General features: G+C 56.0%; 7 protein-coding genes across 7 annotated transcripts; 3 read left to right on the top strand and 4 right to left on the bottom strand.

The window, feature by feature from the left end:
* Window positions 1-317: 317 nt before the first annotated feature.
* Window positions 318-1,300, top strand: GLRG_02150 (nitrilotriacetate monooxygenase component B; the record flags this gene model as incomplete). The annotated part of the gene is made up of 2 exons (XM_008092808.1): window positions 318-1,058; window positions 1,166-1,300. The coding sequence occupies 2 exons, from the start codon at window positions 318-320 to the stop codon at window positions 1,298-1,300; spliced, it is 876 nt and encodes a 291-aa protein (XP_008090999.1).
* Window positions 1,301-1,740: 440 nt separating this feature from the next.
* GLRG_02149 (cAMP phosphodiesterase class-II) lies at window positions 1,741-3,761 on the bottom strand (the record flags this gene model as incomplete). Its single annotated transcript, XM_008092807.1, has 2 exons — window positions 1,741-3,231; window positions 3,699-3,761. 2 exons carry the CDS (start codon window positions 3,759-3,761, stop codon window positions 1,741-1,743), a joined length of 1,554 nt encoding a protein of 517 aa, XP_008090998.1.
* Window positions 3,762-6,061: 2,300 nt separating this feature from the next.
* GLRG_02148 (uncharacterized protein) lies at window positions 6,062-6,445 on the top strand (the record flags this gene model as incomplete). The annotated part of the gene is made up of 1 exon (XM_008092806.1): window positions 6,062-6,445. One exon carries the CDS (start codon window positions 6,062-6,064, stop codon window positions 6,443-6,445), a length of 384 nt encoding a protein of 127 aa, XP_008090997.1.
* Window positions 6,446-6,813: 368 nt separating this feature from the next.
* On the bottom strand, window positions 6,814-6,984 carry GLRG_02147 (uncharacterized protein; the record flags this gene model as incomplete). Its single annotated transcript, XM_008092805.1, has 1 exon — window positions 6,814-6,984. The coding sequence occupies one exon, from the start codon at window positions 6,982-6,984 to the stop codon at window positions 6,814-6,816; it is 171 nt and encodes a 56-aa protein (XP_008090996.1).
* Window positions 6,985-7,312: 328 nt separating this feature from the next.
* GLRG_02146 (uncharacterized protein) lies at window positions 7,313-9,448 on the bottom strand (the record flags this gene model as incomplete). Its single annotated transcript, XM_008092804.1, has 1 exon — window positions 7,313-9,448. One exon carries the CDS (start codon window positions 9,446-9,448, stop codon window positions 7,313-7,315), a length of 2,136 nt encoding a protein of 711 aa, XP_008090995.1.
* A 4,126-nt stretch (window positions 9,449-13,574) lies between these two features.
* On the top strand, window positions 13,575-19,432 carry GLRG_02145 (acyl-CoA ligase-like protein; the record flags this gene model as incomplete). The annotated part of the gene is made up of 3 exons (XM_008092803.1): window positions 13,575-13,637; window positions 13,824-18,604; window positions 18,655-19,432. The coding sequence occupies 3 exons, from the start codon at window positions 13,575-13,577 to the stop codon at window positions 19,430-19,432; spliced, it is 5,622 nt and encodes a 1,873-aa protein (XP_008090994.1).
* A 583-nt stretch (window positions 19,433-20,015) lies between these two features.
* GLRG_02144 (uncharacterized protein) lies at window positions 20,016-21,647 on the bottom strand (the record flags this gene model as incomplete). Its single annotated transcript, XM_008092802.1, has 2 exons — window positions 20,016-21,005; window positions 21,171-21,647. 2 exons carry the CDS (start codon window positions 21,645-21,647, stop codon window positions 20,016-20,018), a joined length of 1,467 nt encoding a protein of 488 aa, XP_008090993.1.
* Between the last annotated feature and the right edge of the window lie 79 nt (window positions 21,648-21,726).

Here is a 21,726-nt window from a genome sequence, read left to right as displayed (position 1 = left end):
ACAAGTGACTCGCGTAAGCCTTTATCCTGGTGTATGCTTGTGCGTGTGTGTGTGTTTGCAAGTGTGACCGCCCAACCCACCCCCACGAACATAAATCTGCGTGGTCCACCCTCGCCTCCTCCGCCTCCAGGATGTCCATTCCCAGCCGTACCGCCTTGCTCCGTCCCACTCCCACGATACGCCGGCGCGCATTGCCCCAGAGACTACGACACCTACACCAACAGCCGCCCGCGACCACCACCACCACCTCCTCCTCCCCTTCGCCTCTCCGCCGCGCGAGAACCGCCCCCGCGACGACTGCTGTCCTCGCCCGCACAATGACGTCCCAGCAAAAGCCCGAAGGCAGCGCCCACGCCAAGCACAACCCGCACCCGGACTTCAAGTCCGTCGAGGCGTCCCGGCCGCCCTTCGACCCCTCCCTCGACGTCCGCTTCACCAAGACGGTCGACCCGGACTGGAAGTACGGCGGCGGCGCCAACGCCCTCGGCCGCTCCGACGCCGCCCACGTCGCCATCGACCCCTACGAGGACGGCCGCCCGGCCATCTTCAACTACAAGCTCCTCATCTCCTCCGTCGTCCCCCGCCCCATCGCCTTCCTCTCCACCCGCTCCGCCGACGGCGCCGTCGAGAACCTCGCGCCCTTCAGCTACTTCAACATGGTCAACCACGACCCCCCGCTCTTCGTCGTCGGCTTCGCCGCCTCCGTCGCCAGCCCCAAGGACTCGCTCCGCTGCCTGCTCGACAGTCGCGAGTGCGTCGTCAACATCATCGGCGAGGGCTTCCTCGAGGCCGCCAACAGCACCAGCGTCAACGCCCCTTACGGCCGCAGCGAGTGGGACGTCAGCGGCCTCACCCCTGTCCGCGACTGCAAGCACGTCGCCGCCCCGCGCGTCAAGGAGGCCGTCTTCAGCGTCGAGGGCAAGCTCGACTTCTACAAGGAGTACGACTCCAAGTCCACCCCCGGCAAGAAGAGCGGCGTCGTCGCCTTCATCGAGGGCGTCAACTTCTGGGTCCGCGAGGACGCCATCAACGCCGACAAGAACATTGTCGACCCCAAGGTAGGCTGCCGTTCACCCCCCCCCCGACCCCGTTTTACTACCAATCCACGAGGACAATTCCTTTTATCATCGATACCTCTCCCCTGTTATTGACTGGAAGCCTACAGGTTCTTCGCCCCATTAGCAGATTAGGCGGCATCACCTACGGACGGACCACCGAGGTCATCGAGCTCCCGAGGCTGGACTGGGAAAAGGACATTGGTGGCGACGAGGGCTGGGAGAAGATCGCCAAGAGCGAGTAATAGACAAACCATGAGGTTGATAGACTCGACGTGAAGAGAAAAAGAGAAGGAGAGGTAGACATATTCGCTGTGGCCGAGGATAGATGGCTGACGTAACATTAAAGCAAACACCTGCGCGGTCAAGAATATAAAAATCGAGTCAAGAGCAACCACAGCGACCGGTTTTGACAGGCCATCTGACGGCACATATATATGCATGTGTGTGTGCGTGTGTATATAGAATGCGAGAAATGTGCGCAAAACATAAAAAAATGCACACGGTATCAAGGTCCATAGCTCCCCCCCCCCCCCCCCGTAACAGCCTTAATTTCCAGACCCCCAGAAACACCTTCCTCTCATGCTCCATGTGTCCGTGAAAAGCTCATAAAAGTCGTGTTGTTGTCGTTCGCGAGTCTAGGTCTCGATTTGTATGCGCCCCTGGCGCGCATGCTGAGCTGCCTTTACAGGTAGATGCTCTGGCCTGGCTCGGATATAACAAACTCGCAGCCAAGTTGGGCATCCTCCTCATAAGCTCGTAGCTCCTGCAGAATCACGTCCCCTTGGTTTCGCCCATCCAACCGGTCTTTGACGTGGATAATGACCACCTTGATGCCCTTCAGGGGCAGGTTCCTGTGGGTCCCTTCCTCGCTCTCGCTCAACCCCTCAGCTTCCCGCAGAGATAGCTCCTTCGTTGGGGTTGTGAGATGCGGGCTCTCCATCGATGTCGCAGCCGGTGGGAGCGGCGGCACATGTCCGATGTCCGACAAGAGTTGACGCTTGGCCACCGTTTTAGGACTAACCGGGGATTCGTCACCGCCCGCAAGCCGGGAGAAAGCACCTCCGGTTCGACGCCGTGGGATCCCTTCGGGGTCTATCGCACGTTTGCGCTTCCGCGAGAGGTGGTTAACCTGTCGCGCGACTTCGACCTCCTGGGCTAGCGTGCGCATCTCCTCCATCACGAAGCAAGGTTTGAGGTGCCCGAAGAGACGATCAACAGAGTGGGAGTCGTCGTATGAACACTCGATGAAGATAGCGGCAAGATTTCCCGACGCAATCTTTGGCGCAGCCTCCTGCCATATTCCCAAGTTACGAGGGGAGAGTGACAGGGAATCAGGCTCGACGTCACCGAATACCAGGATCTCGAGGTTAGTAGCCATATCGAGGATGAAGTAGGCCGAAGAGTCGTAGACGCATATACTGGCTTGCGGCTCGGGCGCGACAGACGATGCCCGGGGGATCGACGCAGCGCTAGGGATGGCACCATGAGGCATAATGCGCGGCGATGCGACCGAGGCGGCATCGACAGACGAATAGCGCATGGGCGTCGCAGCGGAGGAGGTCGAGCCGCGATGGGGGTGTTTTTCCAAGCAGTGGCCGTGGGAAACGGACCAGGCCTTCACGGCGAGACGGTCGGCAATCTCCAAATAACCCTTGAATTCACCGTCACCAAGGGAAGGCGACCCGCCCTCAACGAGGCGGGTATATGTCACTATGCCCGCACCATTATTCTCGTCAGAGAGGTTGGGCCAGATGACGTTGTTAAAGATGTGAGTTTTGAAGGCGTTGATGGTGTTTGGCAGAGCTGCAAGCCTTTTGGGTCTAGTGAGGCCTGCTGTATTGACAACGAAACCGGAGATATGGTCGAGGTGAGGATGCGTTATTAGATAGGTGTCGATAAGCGATCGGGTGATGTGAGCGGCGATGGAAGACGGGTAAATCGAAGTGGTGTCTGACCTAAGCTCAAGGCCGGCAAACGGCCCGGATGTGAGGGTGTGGGGAAGCGGTACAGTACTGCCGAGGCCTGGCGGCACCGACGTCTCGAGAATATGGGTGATGGCAGACAGGTGAACCCCGGCGTCTACGGCAATGATGGATCCTTTGGTCCACCCCGAGGCTACGGAACGGACGAGAAGAGCAGTGGTGTTGTTTTCCTGAGGACCACCACCGGCACCCTACGAGTGGGTTAGCAGAGATGCAGACAAGATGAGGGTCATGGTGTGAGGGAATTCCACTCGCAAGCCAAGCGTCATACTCCATGTTGCAAGGCGCATCTTTGGGCGAAAGAGAGGATCTGGACCGTGAAGATGACTGGGGGGAGAGTTGCTGACCACTGCCTGCTTCACCTCAGAGCTGCGCTTGCAGAGATTCCATGGGTGTAATGTGCCTGCAGGAGGGACTGCCTATTCGGTGCGGTTGTCCCCGAAACAGGCGTCTGCATGAACGGCAGGAGAATGCGCCGCCCGGTCGGGTCGAATGATATCACCGCGACTCTTGTCTCATTCCCAGGCCTCAAGGTGCCTACCCGCGATCCATGGCAACAGAGCTCGAGACGGAAGAGTCAAGGACGGAGGCGCAAGAAAAACGAGCAGTAATGAGACGGAACGACTAGGTGCACCGGGCGCAGAAAGAGTAGACGTACTAGGATGATGACCTGTAAGGCCGGGCAATGGGCCTTGTCTGACTTCCCATCTTTGTCTTCCATGACGAATTGGATGCCCAAGGGATGGAGCGCAATGTTGCGCGATGAACGTTGACGGATAAGATTTGCAGCCAGTAATTGACGGATAACGGAGGCACACACAGCCAACGTCGCCTCTACCAAGGCAAAGCCAATACCACCACCCCGCCGGCACAAAATGCCAAGATGGGGCCACTAAGCGTGCTACGAAGAGGGTAGAATGGGACTGACGAGAATCGCATTCGAGTACCGTCGCGCCGAGGACGACAATAATGGCGCGCCCAGGAGCGATTGGTGATTGCAGGGGCGGGGAGATCCGGAATCCGAGTACTCAATGAGATGTTGCACGGATGGGCATGAGGGGGGTCGTCGGTGAGTGGTTGGCGCAGGTCTGGGGTTATGGAGGACGGGCTGGTCTGTCAGAGGTATCCGGACTGTATTAACGAAGCGCGCAAGGATTGGGGGAAAATGAATTGGGTAAAAACAGGGCAATGCAATAAGAGCAGATGCGGTACTGATGATGGCAATGCGAGCGTGCGAGTGAGAGACGCGTAGTTTAGGGTATTGATGGATCGCAACGAAACAACAGGGTTGGGGCTTTTAGGAGCGATGTTGGCAGCGGCGGCGCATTGGCGCTTTTCTTTCCACTTTACCGACAACAGTTCTCGTTTTCGGGACGAGAGGCTCCAACAAGGAGGCTGAGAGCGGGAAGCAAAGCGATGGATGGCGCTGGTGTGGTGAGATAATGGACGGCTTCCCCGAAGGCCCGACCGATGTCGTGCGCCCGGGATAGGCGGGCAGGACGAGTGTTCAGCCTACTGTACTCCGTAGTAGGGTGGATATTGGTTGATGAAGTGGAGGGGGGTACCAGTTTCTGTATTGGATGTAGACGATGAATGCAGGGATGCGAGGGTGGATGTACAAAGGTGTGGCCATGTGGATGCTGGTGGCTCGCTGGTTAGTTTACCTGCTGGTTTGTTAACTGGTTTGCTTGATGTTGTCATGTGTGACGGTGGACAAGCGGACAGACAGACAGACAGACAGAGATGATGGGCCACGGACCAGATGTAGATGCAGGCCAGGGACAGCGACAGCGACAGCGAGAGGAGTGGACGGGGGGGTGTCGGTCCACTGGAGTCTCGAAGAGACTCTTTGGGCCATTGGAGTCGTTGGAGGTAGAAGCGTGGAGGCGGGTGGACGTTGCTGCTGCTAGTGATGCAGATGCTGGGGTTTCTCCAGGTTCCAACAGTAGGTAGGTAGTAGGTAAGGTGGGCACCTATGTAGGTAAAGTACACTACCTACCTACCTTCTTGGTTGGTTGCAGAGCAACGGTAGGGCGAAGAAGAAGAGGACAGAGAGGTAACAGCCGGGATGCAAGCCTGATTAACGTACCTATGCATGCATGCATGCATACCTACGGATTCCTAGATAGGTAATAGGTAGTAGGTATGCAAGGTCAGTCACCTACATACCCCTGGGTAAATTCAGAATACCTGCCCACCTACCTACCTAGGTACCTAGGGCATGGCGCACAGGTTCCCAGTGCCGCACCATCACACGAGCAATGTTCTGGCCCGTGCTCCGATCTGCATGAGTGCGTGCTCCATGCTTGTCCGCTTGCGCGAGCCGTCAGGTGCTAAGCTTCAAAGGTAGGTAAGTTAGGTAGTAGGTAAGGCAGGCAGGCAGGTACCGGTAGGTAGGAAGGTATCTAGGATGCCGTCGATATCATCCTTCGCTTGCTCCTGCTTAGCAGCTTCCTGCTGTGTGGCTCTTGCCTCCATACATATGGTGTACATCGTACAGGTACATACAGCTCTATCCTTGCCAGGAACAGCTATCCGCCCTGGTCCTGCCTCTTTCCCGAACTGACTAAGGCTTGATAATCTGATAGATAGCCTACGAGACTGGGAAGGAACGACACAATAAGGTTCTACTCATCTATGGTAGGTAGGCACCTACCTACATCCTACGTCGCTTCCGAAGTCGTCGCATCGAAATGCCCTGTGTCTGTCTTGTACTGCTTCTTTCGACCGATAATGTGTCCAAAGACCCCCATCTCCCGAGGGTTCAACCAGAGTACGGATAGGCTCCAGTCCAGTGTTCCGGCTTGTTGCCGTCTGATGTCGAATCGCCGATTGTTTACAGTGTTCATCGGGCTTCGTCGCAATGGGATGAAGTGAATCGCTGGCCTTTGCCCAATCTCACCATTCCACCTAGGTAGTCTAACCACCAAGCCGGCGGGCAGAGACTGACTTTGGGTCTACTGCAGGCTCCCAAGTCAGAGAACAAATTCGAACGAGGGAACAAAAGCTTGACAAAGTCAGATGGAGGCATTGTTTGCTGGATGCCCGACTCAGTACTGCTTCGTCTGCTTCTCCCCGGCGAGGGAGCCCCTGTTTGAGTTTGGCGATCACGACTTTACCGGCAACCCTGAGGAATGGGTTCCAATACCTATTCCTCTTTCGGTCTTGTTCCAACGCTATGCCAAGTGGCTTGCCATTTCCGCCCACGAGACTAACCTCCGTTCTGGGACGCCAGCGTCCAACGCCAGCGCAAACGCTGGGGCCGCGGCTAGTGTCGACGCCGTTGCGCGCCCATGTCAACCCGTCCCTGATGCTGCGCTGCAGCCGAAAGGAGCAATTGATCCCCGTCAGTCGTCCAATGACCGTCATCGCAGCAGTCCGAGTCTGCCCATTGAGCAGCACTAGCGCCCCTGCCTGCCTCGGCCTCGCCGCACGTTCACGTTCCAACCACTCAGAGTGTCTCCTCTCGAGCTGCGATTCATTCACTCACTCCAACTTCTCGACCCTTCTCTTCCCCCCCCCCCCAACTATTCATTCGTCTTCTGCCTGTTATCCCGGTGCCCAAATACCTCAAGTTGGAGTCTCCATCGCCATGCTGTCTCAAGCCATGTCTCTGACCCCCCCAGCCGGGCTTGTTTCTCCCTTTTATGGCCATTCCGGGCAATCTAGCTTATGCACACGGAAACTCTCGTGTGTCGAGGGCCCCCCGCATCCAAACCGCCACCGCTCATAGCTTCCAAGCCTAAATCTCATCTGCTTCATTCTCTCCAGCCTTAAGAGCCGACAGTCCAAGCTTTCCCATATTCCTCGACATCGAAATGAGGCCGCCCATTGACGGGGGCGCGAGCTCCTGGCCGCAGCTTTGCCCCCGGCCGTTTGGGACAGCGTCCCAGCGGCTGACGGCCGCGCGCCTCCTCCAGCTCCAGCTCCAGCTCCTCAGTCATTGACTTGAGCCTGGGTAGTCAGCCAGGCCTCGCATTCACCATGAACGAAAAAAAAAATGGGCTCCTCATGCCTTGGTAGAATCTCTGCAGTTAGGTGTGCTCAGCACTTGGTATCTAACTAGGTGTGTCTTCTGCTGTGGTAGCTCTCAACTTCCTTTGTCCGTTGTTCGCCCTTTTTCAAATACTACTTTTGTTGGTCGTCCGATGATTTTGAGAGCATCGGAACACGATGCCACCAACCCTCTGGACTTCCAAGCTCGTGGGGCGGGAGATGCTATTCTTACACGCGTCCACTTGTGCGCACAGAGGCGTCAGTAAGCAAGATGCATTACGGCCCCATGCCGGAACGGTATGAGCGTCGCAGTCGCTTTCTGCCACAGGCTATCTGACGCTGAGCATCGCTGTCGCCGTCATCGACCTCATCCCATTCCCGGACTTCTGATTTCCTTTTCACTTGGCCCGAGTCGCGCAGCCTACTCACTTGATTGTCAAGCGCAACCTCATCATCATCGTCAATCTCCTCGGGGTTGGCACCCCCCTTCTTTGCATCCTTTTTCTCGTTGACCTTCTCAACGTACCATCCAAGGTCTCCCTTGTGCTTATCAATGGAGATTCCGGCCCTTCTTTTCCGCATGTTGCTTCGCACAGGCGTCTCTAGCTCCAGGTGCCTGGTTGTCAGCATGTACCATATCTTGGCCTCCTTCTCGACCAAGCGGTTCTTGATAGGGAGGCCTAGCGCCTTGTTTATCTTGCAGAGCTCCTGCCATTCCTCGTAGGCCGCCCTCTGGGACGTGCGCCACTTCTCAAACTCCATTACCAGCTCGTCGTGGTCACGCGTCATGGCCATCGGGTTGCGCTCCTCCTTCTCAAAGTATCGCGTGTCGGGCTTCAGGTCAAAGGCGTAATCGATCTCAAAGAGGTCGAAGCAGCGGTCCAGGCACCACAAGTGCATGTAACCCGCGTTGTGATACGGGTCGTGTTGCTTCCCCGAAGTGCCGGGCCGCTCGTCGAAGCACACTCGCCAGAACCCCTTTAGTATGGTGCCTTTGTGTGCCGGACACCCTGACCAGCGACACGCGCGCAGCCTGTCGTCGCTGACGCGAGTCTTGCATCCGTGGGGGACGTTCTGAATCCAGAGCGTCAGCGGGAGACCCTGATCCTTGCGCTCCTTCAGGTAATAAAAGATTTGCTCCCTGGAAAACCGCAGGCTGGGCAACAGCTCGCCCTCCTTATTGTACTGGAACATGGGGTTCTTTGGGTCACGGCCTCCCCAGGCCATCGGCGCCTCAGGGAGGGCCTCATACCACTCGGAAGCGTCCACGTCCTTGGCCTTCGCTGGCCTAGGAATGCGCTTGAGAACCTTGCCGTCCACGACCGGCGTGGTGAGGCCCCTTACCGGAGTATGAGTCGGGGTGAGGTAGGGCGCGGAGGTGACGGGGACGTGGACAAGGCCCTGGTAGTCGAGGATACTGGAGGAGGTTCTTTCCATCAAAGACTCACTACGCTGTTGAATGAAGCTCACACAGTTGTTGGGCGACCTCGGCTTTGGTTGCACGAGCTCGGTCGTACTGCTAGCATCGGCCGCGGCAACGGCGGTAACGGCACGGGGCAGGAGGGGCTGCAGACCCGTCAAAGACACATCTGCAGGGTGGGAATAAGGAAGATCTACCGAACTCTCGTCGAATACGAAAGGAATCTCGCCCTGCGGGGTGGGAAAAAATACATTGGTAGCAGGTGGAGATGGATAACAGTAACCCGCCGAAGAAGTCAAATCCTGCTTGATATCGGGCGAGGCATCGAAGGAATGAAAGGGGTCAAAAGCATTAAAGGTGCCGCAGATGCCGTCGATTTGAAGCTCGGGAGCGAAAAGGCCCGGCCCCTCCGCGCTGACCTCTGCGTCCCACGCGAACGATGGGTCGACCGCGTCCACGGGCCACAAGTCGGCGGGCAAGGCGAGCGAGTCGCAATCTTGGACGGGCGTCGGGGCCGCGGTGTGGAGTTGGAAGGCGTCGGGCATGGAGCAGGACAGCTCGGCGAGGAGAGTGCCGACGTCGTCGTCTTCGGACTTTACTGGCTCGATCTTCGGCAACACGAGGGGGGAGGAGCCGCACGCGCCGGTGGGAGGGCCCTGCCGCTTATTGGGCAAGGTGAGCATGAGCTGGCCGGGGCTCACTGTGGAAGTCGTAGGGCCGGTTGAGTCTTGGTTATCTCCGGAGAGAGGTGCGGACTCGGATACGAGAGGCCGGCCGGCGGCGGCTTGTAGGCCGTCTGCCGTGGTGTTCGTCTCGGTAGGCTGCGGCGTTGACGCTGCCTCGTCGGGGTCCGGCCCTCCGACGCAGGCGTCAAAGTCGAAGTAAGAGTTGGGGTCGAAACGCGTACCGGGGCTTGCGAAGATGTCAAACGAGGGGGTGTCGGAGTACACGTCGAAGCCCAAGTCGAAGGTGTCGGCTACGGGGCTCATCATTGTGGTTTTCATGTGTCGCGATGGGGACCTGTTAAAGAGGGTCTGCTTCCGGTGTGCCGGACACCTGATACGACTGGGAAGAAAAGAGAAATGGAAAAGTAGAAAGCGAAATAAGTCTAGAGAACACGGGTTGGGTGTTTTCTTATCGATTGCGAGGGATATGAGTATTTACTGGTGTCGAATCAAATGTCTTGGGGTTTTCTCATGGGCACAAAACGACGCGGGGGCGACGGCTGTGTTAAATGCCAACAACTTTCCTTCAATGAATAATCGGGATAAAGGGCGTCGAGTACCGAGACAACGGAGAGCGAGCGGGACACAATGTTCAAGTGACAGAAAAGGATAGATTTGCCTCAACACAAAGGTTGTATTACGGACTGCTATTTCTAGGTAGAGCTGGACAAACGCGCGCTGCAGAACGGACAAGAGAACGCCGGTCAATGAAGAACTGGATAGTCAGGCTGTGGTGGGAAGGGACCCTTTGCGTCTCGTCTCGGGGCAACTGGATCGCAGGACTTCGCCTCAAAAGACGTGCCTCGACGAAACTTCCTCTCCTGTTCGATGACCATGTTGTTTGTTCGTCGTGTCTCCTGTATTTCGTCAGCGACTGCATGTGAAAAGATGCTGAAGAAAAAGTGTGGATGAAGAAGTGTCTTCGATCAGGAGAATAATGCACGTTTCTCGACAAAATTTGTTCCGAACAGGTCTGTGTTAAGTTGATTGTCTCATCATTTGTGAAGTATGGAGGTGAAATGGGCTAGAGAAAAGAGGATCTCCGACTTACCATTTCTGAGGTGGTTTCCAGGAGCGGTGATATTTGTCCTGTTTTGACATTAGTTCCACTGGTCGCCGTAGTCCTAGCGATAGCCAAAGTCTGTCCTCGAGAGGGACGAATCTCGCGACCCCCCACGCCGAGTCCGAGGTGGTCCCGACAACACTTGATGTCAATCTCGTGGGGGGTTTCCCCCTTTTTTTGCGGCATCAAGCGAAAGGCCCGTCCGTTTCAGACTCAAGACTTGAAAATAGGAAGCCGGGAATCATCGAGGCTCGGGTCCTTCCACAGCGTCTGGTGGTGATAGAGGCGAAGCACAAAGACATGCCCGCGTCCCTTCAAAGCCCGCTCAACAGCCGCCTCGTGTTTGGACACGTTGTCACCGACGGTTGAGGCTGAAAATCCAAAAACGGACAAAGCAACGTTAGTTGCTTTGTCCGACATCGACGATCAAGCACACACCACAAGTGTCGCAGGAGAGAGAGCATTGCTGGCTGGCCTGCCTTCCATCCTATTCGAAGATGGTTGCAAAAGGCCTTGGGGAACAATCTTGATGGTGAGAGGAGGTTTGTTGACGTCGTAGGAAGGAAGGAGCGCGAAGAAAATATTCCTCTTTAGAAGATTTTGGGTGGGGTTTCGTTTCTAGCGCGTACTGAAAAAGGTCGGCCACGAATAATGAGCCCCGCAGCCCTGTCCTTATGGTCTGTGCACTCAAAAGCCGTTTAGGACCCCATTCCTTGTCGCTCGTTTCCGGGCGCTATTCCGTTCAGGGATAGACCCCACTCCATCTCTCGACCAGATCGGGTCAGTTAACCGAGCCAATGATGTAACCGCCGGTGATTCTGGAGGACTGGAAGGAGCGAGTCTTATTTTGTTTGTTTGTTGGCCATGTTTTAAGACATTTCTTGGTGGGCAATCGGGGTGGATTGCTTGCCGGAGAATTCCATTCTCGGTGGTTCCCTCCATGCAGCCCGACGGAAATAACTGACCTTAGTCTCCCCTCTCCCCCGGGCCCTCTACCTTGGGTAGGTATTCTACGGATACTGCTTCCATGCCCCATCCCACCCGCGAGCCGCCTGCCTTTCTTGTCGTGTCGAGTCGGGCTGTACGGATACCGTTCCACGGAACGGACCACAGCCGCCGTCGAGGGGGGAGAGTCTGGCCTTGGCGAGGTGGTGAGTGCAAACCCCGGGAATCACTACGCCATTGGCGCCGGGGTTTTGCAGGGACTGGTGGACCGGAAGATGAGGGGGGGATACAGAGAGAGAGGCCGGGCCTAGGCCTGCTCGTGTTTGCTCGTTTGGGCATCCCCTCCGTCGACGTTTCTTGGCCGGTACCTGGTGGTCGATGACGATGACAATGTTTTATCGACTGCCGTCTCATACTGCATATCTAGACGGTAAACCTTAAGTATCTCTCTCGCTCTCTATTCTCCTCCACCTCCCTCTCCTCTCCCGCTTCCGCTTCTTTTTCCTCCCCCTCTTGTCAGGTGTCCGTAGGCTAGCATCGTCTGGGGTCTATACACACCTCTTCGTTATTTACCTCGCGGGTACCTGAAAGTTTGTCTGGGTCCTACCATCCGGGATCTCGACGCTAACGGGCGAGGTGACACCCGCGGTCGTCGCCAGCAGCCTGGGCGGCAATGGAAGAAGGCCGAATGGCGAGCGCGCGCAATGAATGCTTGATAGACCTGCCTGCCCCACCATGTTACGTAGGTACACTAGACTGGCCCTCAACTTACCGTTGTGTAGGTAGGTGAAATATCGTTGCGAATTGTTTACATGGGTGGGATGGATGTCCCGGGAATGGTCCAGGGCGTCCGTTATCAAACATGTTCCTTAACCCACTCGAGATGTTGGCCGTTGGCGTTTATTACGGCTGCTGCTTCGGTAAAACGTGCCGGTAGATACCTACACAGGTGGCTTGGCTTAGTATTTCGCGCTAGTACGGAGTAAATGCAGAGAAAAAGAAAAGGAAGGAAACGGCCATGTCTTCGCCACTCACTCAGTCTCCGTGCCTTGCTTGACTGGGGACCAAACCTACCTACCCACCTAAGCACTAATGTACACCTCCACAGGGATTATAAACGTTAGTGCAGTGAAATGCCCCACATACAGCAGCAAGAGACAGTACTTATTTTAATATAGGAAACTACTATTAAAATTAGTACTAGTACTAGCACTAATTATGACTTCATCACTATTAACCAGCCAGCTAAAGCAACAGATACCTACGTATCGCCTACATTTTCCTCTTAACACTAACAATAACAGCAATATAGCAAATAATCTACCAACAACCCCCCCTTTAACCCTATTAATCTATCGCAATACTGACCTCTTAAAGGAGCAACGTATAGAGATACAGGCCTTTTGGAAGTATTTACACTAGAGTTAGATAAAGGATTAGATTAATAGGCACTATAATATCTAGACCCTTACGTTAGAGGAGTTACAGGCAGTCATATAGGCAGCCTGGCTCGCAATACCTTTAGACTTCTTACAGCAATTAGCACACTCTATGCCTTACCGACTTCGTCTTGTACTTAAGAATAACAGAGGGGCAATCCAGTACTAGTACTTAAAATATAGCCTATCTTACACCTATATATAAGTATAGTTACCTGCTGATCCTACCCTCCTTCTGGTTAGTAAGTATAACACTAACGTTTATAATCCCTGTGGAGGTGTACCTTACCCCTCGTTGTGTGCAGCAGACGCCATTCTCAGCCAGATCACTCACCACCAGCTTCCGCCTCTACCGCTTCACTGGGGACGCCATCTACCGCACCGCACCGCACCACTGGATGCCCCGTGTTATAGCCCCCGAGCCCTGCGTTGTCATCCTCATTCTCCTCCTTGCCTCTCTACTCTTATTCTTCCAACCCAGCCCGCCCGCTCACCCCCCCAAAACCAAGCTCGCGAGTGACTTGGGCCAACCTTAACCTGGTCGAGATCATCCTTGGCCCGACCGGGTATAGCGACCGGTCCCCCATTCCTCTTCTTTTCCTGGAAACGACCTACGTCACGAGATTGAGCTGGGCGGAGAGATCCAGGACGGTGCACCACCACCACCTACACCAACGCCGACCCTGATACCACCCACCAAACCTGCTACCATACCACACCTATCCAGAACACGAGGGGGCCCGAAACTGGACATCAACACGTTGTGCGATCGTCCCTCCTTTTAAGTCTGGGCGAATCCCGGCCCTTTCCACAGTCCCATTCCCCTTAACCCCGGGGTCTCGGGCCATTCCAGACCCTTTCTAACCATTTCCACTTGCTGTGCTTGCTCGTTGCCGCACCGCATCCTGCGCAGCTGTTGCGCGTTCTCACGACCACATTTACCACCATGGCAGCACAACTGACCCCCGAACTGCAGGACAAGCTGCAAGAGCTCGAGAAGGAGCTCGAGGTGAGTTATTACCATCTCCCTCCCCGCTGCCGCCGCCGCCGCGCACTCGTCCGATATCCCGCAAAAGACCTTGCGCGGATGCGCCCGCCTACATCTCGTCCGAGCACCTGCCTGAAGTGCATCTCTCTTCCTGCTTGCCGTTTACCGTCGCATCATTCGTGGACTAACGCATTCTCGTGCCTGTAGGAAGGCGACATCACAGAGAAAGGGTTGGTACCGACCCCTCCTCCGCGAAACCCCCCCCTCCCCTCTTCCGTGTTGTCCGACTGCTTGCCTGAGACAACGGCTAACGACCACCCCCCCCTCTCTCTCTGCAGATACCAAAAGCGACGAACGCAGCTCCTCTCCCAGTTCATGGGCCCTGGCTCATTCGGCGCCCCCGTCGCCAACCAAGCCAGAGGCGGCCTGGGCATACACTCTCCCGACAACTCCGGACACCCTTCGAGCGATGGCCACCGCGCAGCCGCTCTCGCTGCCCTGGGCGGTAGAGACTCCGATCCCAGCAGCCCGACATCGCCGAGCTCGCACCGTCCACAGTCGCCCTTTGCCTCCCACGGCTCCGGCCACGGCTCCGGCGGCTACGCGTCTCCCGGATACCAATCCCCTGGCCCCGGCTATTCTTCCCCCGAGATGAACCCCGCCGGTCTCCTTCGACCTGGCGGTCCTGTCGCCGAACAACGGCCGACCATGAAGCAGCATACCTCGCTCTTCCTTGGCACGAACAACGAACCACCCACACGATCCGGCACTATGGTCTCGACAGACTACGCCTTCAACCCCGACCAGCAAGGGCACTACGTGGATCATGCCCAAAACCCGTACGACAGTCGGACAGGCACGATGCTTGACTCAACAGGTTACTTCTCGGGATTCACCGGTGGGCAGAACTTCGAGCAGGGACAGAACTACGAACAGCAGGGTTATGAACAAGGACAGCAGGAAGAGTATGGCGGAGCACACCGATACTCATCGGGTGAGGCCTTCTCGCCCACGGCTGCCATGGCGCCGCCCATGCTCACTGCCAACGACCTGCCCCCGCCGGAAGTGCTCGAATACATGATGCCTCTGGAACCCCGCGACCTCCCGTTCGCGATATCCGACCCGCACGATAGTAATACTCCCATGTCCAAGTTCGACAACATGGCCGCAGTTCTGAGGCACAGGGGAAGGACAATGGCCAAGCTTCCCGCATACTGGGTCCTCGACAACAAAGGCAAGGAAATTGCCTCCATCACGTGGGACAAGCTAGCGTCGAGGGCCGAAAAAGTGGCACAGGTAATTAGGGACAAGAGCTCGCTGTATCGCGGCGATCGCGTTGCACTCATCTACCGCGACACCGAGGTCATCGACTTCGTTATTGCCCTTCTGGGATGCTTCATTGCTGGCGTCGTTGCCGTGCCGATCAACGACCTCCAGGACTACCAGAAGCTGAATCTGATCCTCACATCGACGCAGGCCCATTTGGCGCTCACGACCGACAACAACCTCAAGGCTTTCCAGCGCGACATAACGACACAGAAGCTGAACTGGCCCAAGGGTGTCGAATGGTGGAAGACGAACGAGTTTGGCAGCTTCCACCCCAAGCGCAAGGACGACGTGCCGCCATTGACGGTTCCCGACTTGGCCTACATTGAGTTCTCGAGGGCCCCTACGGGCGACTTGCGAGGCGTTGTCCTGAGCCACCGAACAGTCATGCATCAGATGGCTTGTCTCAGTGCCGTCGTTTCCACGGTGCCAGGAAACGGCCCTGGTGATACCTTCAGCCGCACTCTCCGAGACAAGAACGGTCGGCTCATCGGGGCAGGTTCAACGAGCGAAACGCTTCTCTCATATCTTGACCCGCGACAGGGCATCGGAATGATTCTGGGTGTTCTTCTCACAGTGTACGGCGGCCACACGACCGTTTGGGTTGAAAACAAGGCCGTCGAAGTACCCGGCCTCTACGCCCATCTCATCACCAAGTACAAGGCCACTCTCATGATCGCAGACTACCCCGGTTTAAAGCGCGCGGCATACAACTACCAATCAGACCCCATGACGACACGAAATTTCAAAAAGGGCATGGAACCCAACTTCCAGACCGTCAAACTCTGCCTCATAGATACGCTGACGGTGGACGGCGAGTTCCACGAAGTTTTGGCAGACAGATGGCTGAGGCCACTCCGGAATCCCCGCGCCCGCGAGGTTGTCGCGCCTATGCTTTGTCTCCCCGAGCACGGAGGAATGGTCATCAGCATCCGCGACTGGCTAGGAGGAGAGGAGCGCATGGGATGCCCGCTGAAGCTCGATACGGGGTCCGACATGGAGTCTGACGTAGAAGAGAAGGAAGAGGTGAAGCTGGCACCCTCCAATGGCTTCGGCAGTCTTCTGGGAGGCGGTGCCACCACCACCACCGAGGAGCGCGCTAAGAATGAGCTCAGCGAGGTGCTCCTTGATAGAGAGGCTCTGAAGACAAACGAAGTTGTCGTGGTTGCCATCGGAGACGAGGCGCGGAAACGTGCTTCCAGCGAACAAGGCACTGTCCGCGTGGGCGCCTTCGGATACCCGATCCCCGATGCCACCCTCGCAGTCGTCGATCCGGAAACCGGTCTGTTGGCGTCACCGCACTCGGTCGGAGAAATCTGGGTGGACTCGCCCTCGCTCTCTGGAGGCTTCTGGGCTTTGCCCAAACACACGGAGCAGATTTTCCACGCCCGCCCCTACAAGTTCGACCCTGGCGAACCGACGCCGACCCTCGTCGAACCCGAATTCTTGAGAACCGGCTTGCTCGGTACAGTCATCGAGGGAAAGGTTTTCGTGCTGGGCTTGTACGAGGATCGTATTCGTCAGAAAGTCGAATGGGTCGAGCACGGCACCGAGGTCGCGGAGCATCGCTACTTCTTCGTTCAGCACCTCGTTGTTAGCATTGTAAAGAACGTACCCAAGATCTACGACTGCTCTGCCTTTGACGTATTTGTCAACGAGGAGCACCTCCCCATCGTGGTCTTGGAATCACCAGCCGCCTCAACAGCGCCTCTGACGTCTGGTGGACCACCGAGGCAACTCGATACGGCACTGCTCGATTCGCTCGCCGAAAGATGTATGGACGTCTTGATGCAGGAACACCATTTGAGACTATACTGCGTCATGATCACTGCGCCAAACTCCCTTCCCAGAGTAGTGAAGAACGGACGCCGGGACATCGGAAACATGCTGTGCAGGAGAGAATTCGACCTGGGCAACCTGCCTTGCGTCCACGTCAAGTTCGGCGTAGAGCATGCGGTACTTAACCTGCCGATCGGCGTCGACCCCATCGGAGGCATTTGGTCGCCCATCTCATCCGACTCTCGAGCGGGGATCCTCATGTCAGCTGACAAGCAGTACTCGGGTATCGACCGAAGAGAAGTTGTCATTGATGATCGCACCTCCACCCCGCTCAATAACTTCTCGTGCATCACCGATCTCATCCAATGGCGCGTGGCCCGACAACCAGAGGAGCTGGCCTACTGCACGATCGATGGTCGTGGCAGAGAAGGCAAAGGCGTTACTTGGAAGAAGTTCGACACCAAGGTCTCCGCTGTGGCGCTGTATCTGAAGAACAAGGTCAAGGTCCGCCCCGGCGACCACTTGATTTTGATGTACACGCACTCAGAAGAGTTCGTATATGCCGTCCACGCCTGCATCAATCTGGGTGCGGTCATTATCCCACTGGCCCCCTTGGACCAGAACCGGCTCAACGAAGACGTGCCGGCATTCCTGCACGTCGTCGCCGACTTCCGCGTCAAGGCTATCCTGGTCAATAACGAGGTGGACCACTTGGTCAAGCTGAAGCTTGTGTCCAACCATGTCAAGCAGGCAGCTTCCATTCTTAAAATCGGCGTCCCCAATTACTACAACACTACCAAGCCACCCAAGCAGAGCAGTGGCCTGCGAGACAATGGCATCACTATGCAGCCCGCCTGGATTCAGCCAGGCTATCCTGTAATCATTTGGACATACTGGACTCCCGATCAGCGCCGTATTGCGGTTCAGCTGGGACACGACACCATCCTGGGTATGTGCAAGGTCCAAAAGGAAACTTGCCAAATGACGAGCTCCCGCCCTGTCCTCGGGTGTGTGCGTAGTACCACGGGCCTGGGATTCATCCACTCGTGCCTGATGGGCATCTACATAGGCACCCCGACCTACCTCCTCTCACCCGTCGAATTTGCGCAGAACCCCATGTCGCTGTTCGTGACTCTTTCTAGGTACAAGATCAAGGACACCTACGCGACGCCTCAGATGCTAGATCACGCCATGGCGGTGATGCAGGGCAAGGGCTTTACGCTCCACGAGCTGAAGAACCTGATGATCTCGGCCGAGAGCAGACCACGAGTCGATGTGTTCCAAAAGGTCCGCCTGCACTTCGCCGCTACCGGTCTTGACAGGACCGCCATCAACACCGTTTACTCCCACGTTCTCAACCCAATGATCGCCTCGCGGTCCTACATGTGCATCGAGCCTATTGAGCTCTGGCTAGACACCAAGGCACTGCGGAGGGGTCTTGTTTATCCTGTCGATCCTGAGCAAGATGCCAAGGCGCTCTTGCTCCAGGATTCGGGCATGGTTCCTGTCTCGACACAGATCGCCATCGTCAACCCCGAAAGCCGAATGCTCTGCCACGATGGAGAGTACGGCGAGATTTGGGTCGACTCTGAAGCATGCGTCAAGGGCTTCTACGGCTCCAAGGACGTCTTTGATGCCGAGCGATTCGACGGGCGTACAGTCGATGGCGACCCTAGTATTCAGTATGTCCGCACAGGTGACTTGGGTTTCTTGCACAACGTGAGCAGACCCATCGGCCCTGGAGGCGCGCAGGTCGACATGCAGGTGTTATTCGTCCTCGGTAACATTGGCGAAACGTTTGAGATCAATGGCCTCAGCCACTTCCCCATGGATATCGAGGCGTCTGTGGAACGGTGCCACCGAAACATCGTCACTGGTGGATGGTAAGTTGACACCCGCACTCTTGTAGAATGTCGATGCTAATGCTTCGTAGCGCCGTCTTTCAAGCCGGCGGCCTTGTTGTCGTACTAGCCGAGATCACTCGCAAGGCCTACCTTGGCTCCGTCGTGCCGGTCATCGTCGACGCAATTCTCAACGAACACCAGATCATTGTCGACATCGTGGCGTTCGTTAACAAGGGCGACTTCCCCCGGTCCCGCCTCGGCGAGAAACAGCGCGGAAAGATTTTGGCGGGATGGGTCACACGCAAGATGCGCACCCTTGCACAATTCGCCATCAGAGATATGGACCCGGCCAGCATCATGGGAGGCGAGCCTAGCACCGCGGACGGACCCGATCTTCACCGAACTTCCATAGGCAGTCAAAGAAGTGCGAGCGGCCAGGCCCCTGGCTCTTCAAGTTTGAGGAATGTCGAGCACGCACCGCAGATTCTGGAGCAGGAAGAGTTCCAACAGCAGGTCGGGCAGATGGCTTCACTTCCACGGCAAGGCCACGACGGCATTGCTGAGATGCCCGGTGATGAGGTACCCAATTACGCGCAGCAGGGGCAGGCCAACGCGTCTGCAAGTCATAGGTACGTCCTGTCGGATTTCGACCGATTCGGGGGCGACGACGGCCCGCCGCCTGTGGGCGCGAAGCCCGGCGCGGGACAATCGACGCCGCATATCAACCTTCCTGGGATCGATGGTCGAGAGAACAGAGATACGTGGAATAGCGGCCAACAAGAAGGCGGGCAGTCTGACGAGGACTGGGCAGCTCAGGCTCTGATGCACATGAACCTTGCCAACAACTTGGAGAGAAGGCAGGACTAGGAGGCCTGAATGTCTGGTCGACGTTGATTTTCTGTTCTTGTTAAAGCCCTTTTTCGGAGGCAAGCCTGTGGCGTCTTGAGAAATGGATACCTTGGTCGCGTCATATAATGATGCAGTGTTTGGATAGAGGATTCCCCCCCTTTGCATAGCCTCAAGATATCATTATTTATTTCAATAACTTATTCCCTGGCTTAGCTTGCGCGATGTGAACCTCCTTAGCTCAGCACAGGCCCCAGCAGCACATGCTCGGTTGTCACCAAGACAGACCCTGACTAATTCCCCTGCGATGTATTGGGCGCGCTCAGTTTTCATCCACGACTTTCACCTTGGCTTTCACAACTTTTGCCTCAACTCTCGTCGCTTCTATTAGAGATTAAAGACGCTATTGCCCCTTTCATCCTTCCTCTCATCTTTACTTTCACTTTGTAACACGATGCACTTGCCATGGATGGAGACTGAATCGTGTTTATTTCTCACGATGACGTGCTTCTCGATTTAACAAAATGACGCACTAGAATGCTTCTGGCCAAGCCAGGCCTCCTATGTTGACAAGCCTCGATATTGATCGCAGGCTCTAGTGTCCCTACGAGGAACGATCTGAGAAGGGCCTGAAGATGGTGGAGGCCTTGTTCCTGATTCGGCGTCCCAGCGACGCCTTACCCTCCCCCTTACCCCCGCCCTTGCCTTGGTCTTTGTCTTGGCCGTCACCCGGTTTCCCCATAGTCTTGGCCGCTGCTGGTGGAGGCTCAGCAGGGCAGCCAATCTCAAAGCTGATGGCATAAGTTGCAGCATGTTGAGCGTTGAGATGGTTTGAGGCTGCACCTGCCCTCCAGATAGTGCGCCACATATTGGTACGGAAAGGTGTGAGCGCAGTCAGTTGGTGGCCATATTCTAGACCATGAACGAGATCTGGAAAAACGTCGCCACTCTGACCATGAATAGTGCGATAATAATCCCAGACTCGTCGCTCGTTGATAGCCTTGTAGTTGCCGTGTAAAGATTTCGTTCCCCAGTCGTTTTCTTTGCCCTCAGGGATCACGTAGTGAGTGAGGCCAGCTGGAGAAGGCTGCGTCGAGTGAAACTTGAATAGGACAGCGCCCTGGTAGGTTCTTCCACCACTGACCCAGGTGTTATGCGTGTTCAATATGTCCTGGGTATCGGGCGCCATGCGGGGCAATCCGTTTTGAAAAGCTGCCCAAAGAAAGGCTCGCAGGGGACTAAACGCCGTGAAGATGACAGAAAATGCATCGGTCACCATCTGATTGGAATTAGTTCTGGGACTAAGAGCGTCGAATGGAGTTTCGTTGAAACGTCGAGGCCATTCCTCATCACGGATAACCGAGCCGTGGTATACGGGGTTACTGCCAGCATGTCGAGGTGACCAGGTCGGATCAAGGTTTTCAGGGTCATGACGCAGGCGTTCTTGACCCTTTCTCATCATGCTGAGTTGGCGAGTAGTCTCATTATTCGCCCATGCCTCGAGAACTGTACGCCCGCGGAGGATGACCTGTTGCACCGTTCGGTCTGTGGGGACATCGAACATGTCCGAGGGGCCATCAAGCTGGGTGATATTCTGTAGAGGGTAATAAGTCAGTAGCTATTCGAGGTCAAGGTATCAACATCGGGCAAAACCCATGAAATTTCAGACGACATGGCAGACGAATTGAGGGACTAATTAAGAGACGAATTGACAGATGAAGTGACAGACAGAGTGAGAAGGCAAAAGACGCAAACTTACCAAGGGGTCCTTCTTGAGAGATTCGGAGGTCGTGGCAGACGAAGAGGTTCCCCGAGAAGCCGATGTAAACTGGCCAGGTTCTAAGGCGTGCAGGGGTTTGAGAAACTCGGCGATGATGTGCATAATCCAATCGCAGATCGTCTGCTGGCCTAGGAATACCTCGGTGCACTCAACGCCGGCGACGGCATCGAAGGAAGCCAAGTTCGAGCGGATTTTAGTGAGGACAGACGGGCGAAAAATAGGCGTGATGGCACTGATGAAATCGTCGATGCTGAAAACTGGCTTGTCGAAGACGTCTCTGCTTTCCTCAAAGGCATGCCTGTGAACCATATCGATGAGTTCCATTGGCATCATAGTCCACTTGTAATCGTCGGCCGTCCGCTTCACCTTCTCAAACATCTTGGGGGAGAAGTGGAGGTAGAGGAGGCGGATTCCCTCGCTGGCGTAACGTTGGGTGTCGAGAGTCGTTTTGTCCATCGTGACCGTTGCTCGGTTGGGTGGTGTTGGTGCGAAGCAGGAAGAGAGAAGTTGTCTGGCGCCAAGTAGGAAGTATTTA

Source organism: Colletotrichum graminicola (assembly GCF_000149035.1).
Source record: "Colletotrichum graminicola M1.001 genomic scaffold supercont1.6, whole genome shotgun sequence".
NCBI classification, from domain to species: Eukaryota; Fungi; Ascomycota; class Sordariomycetes; order Glomerellales; family Glomerellaceae; genus Colletotrichum; species Colletotrichum graminicola.
The sequence above is the reverse complement of the archived record's forward strand: the minus strand, read 5'-3'. Positions and strand labels throughout refer to the sequence as shown.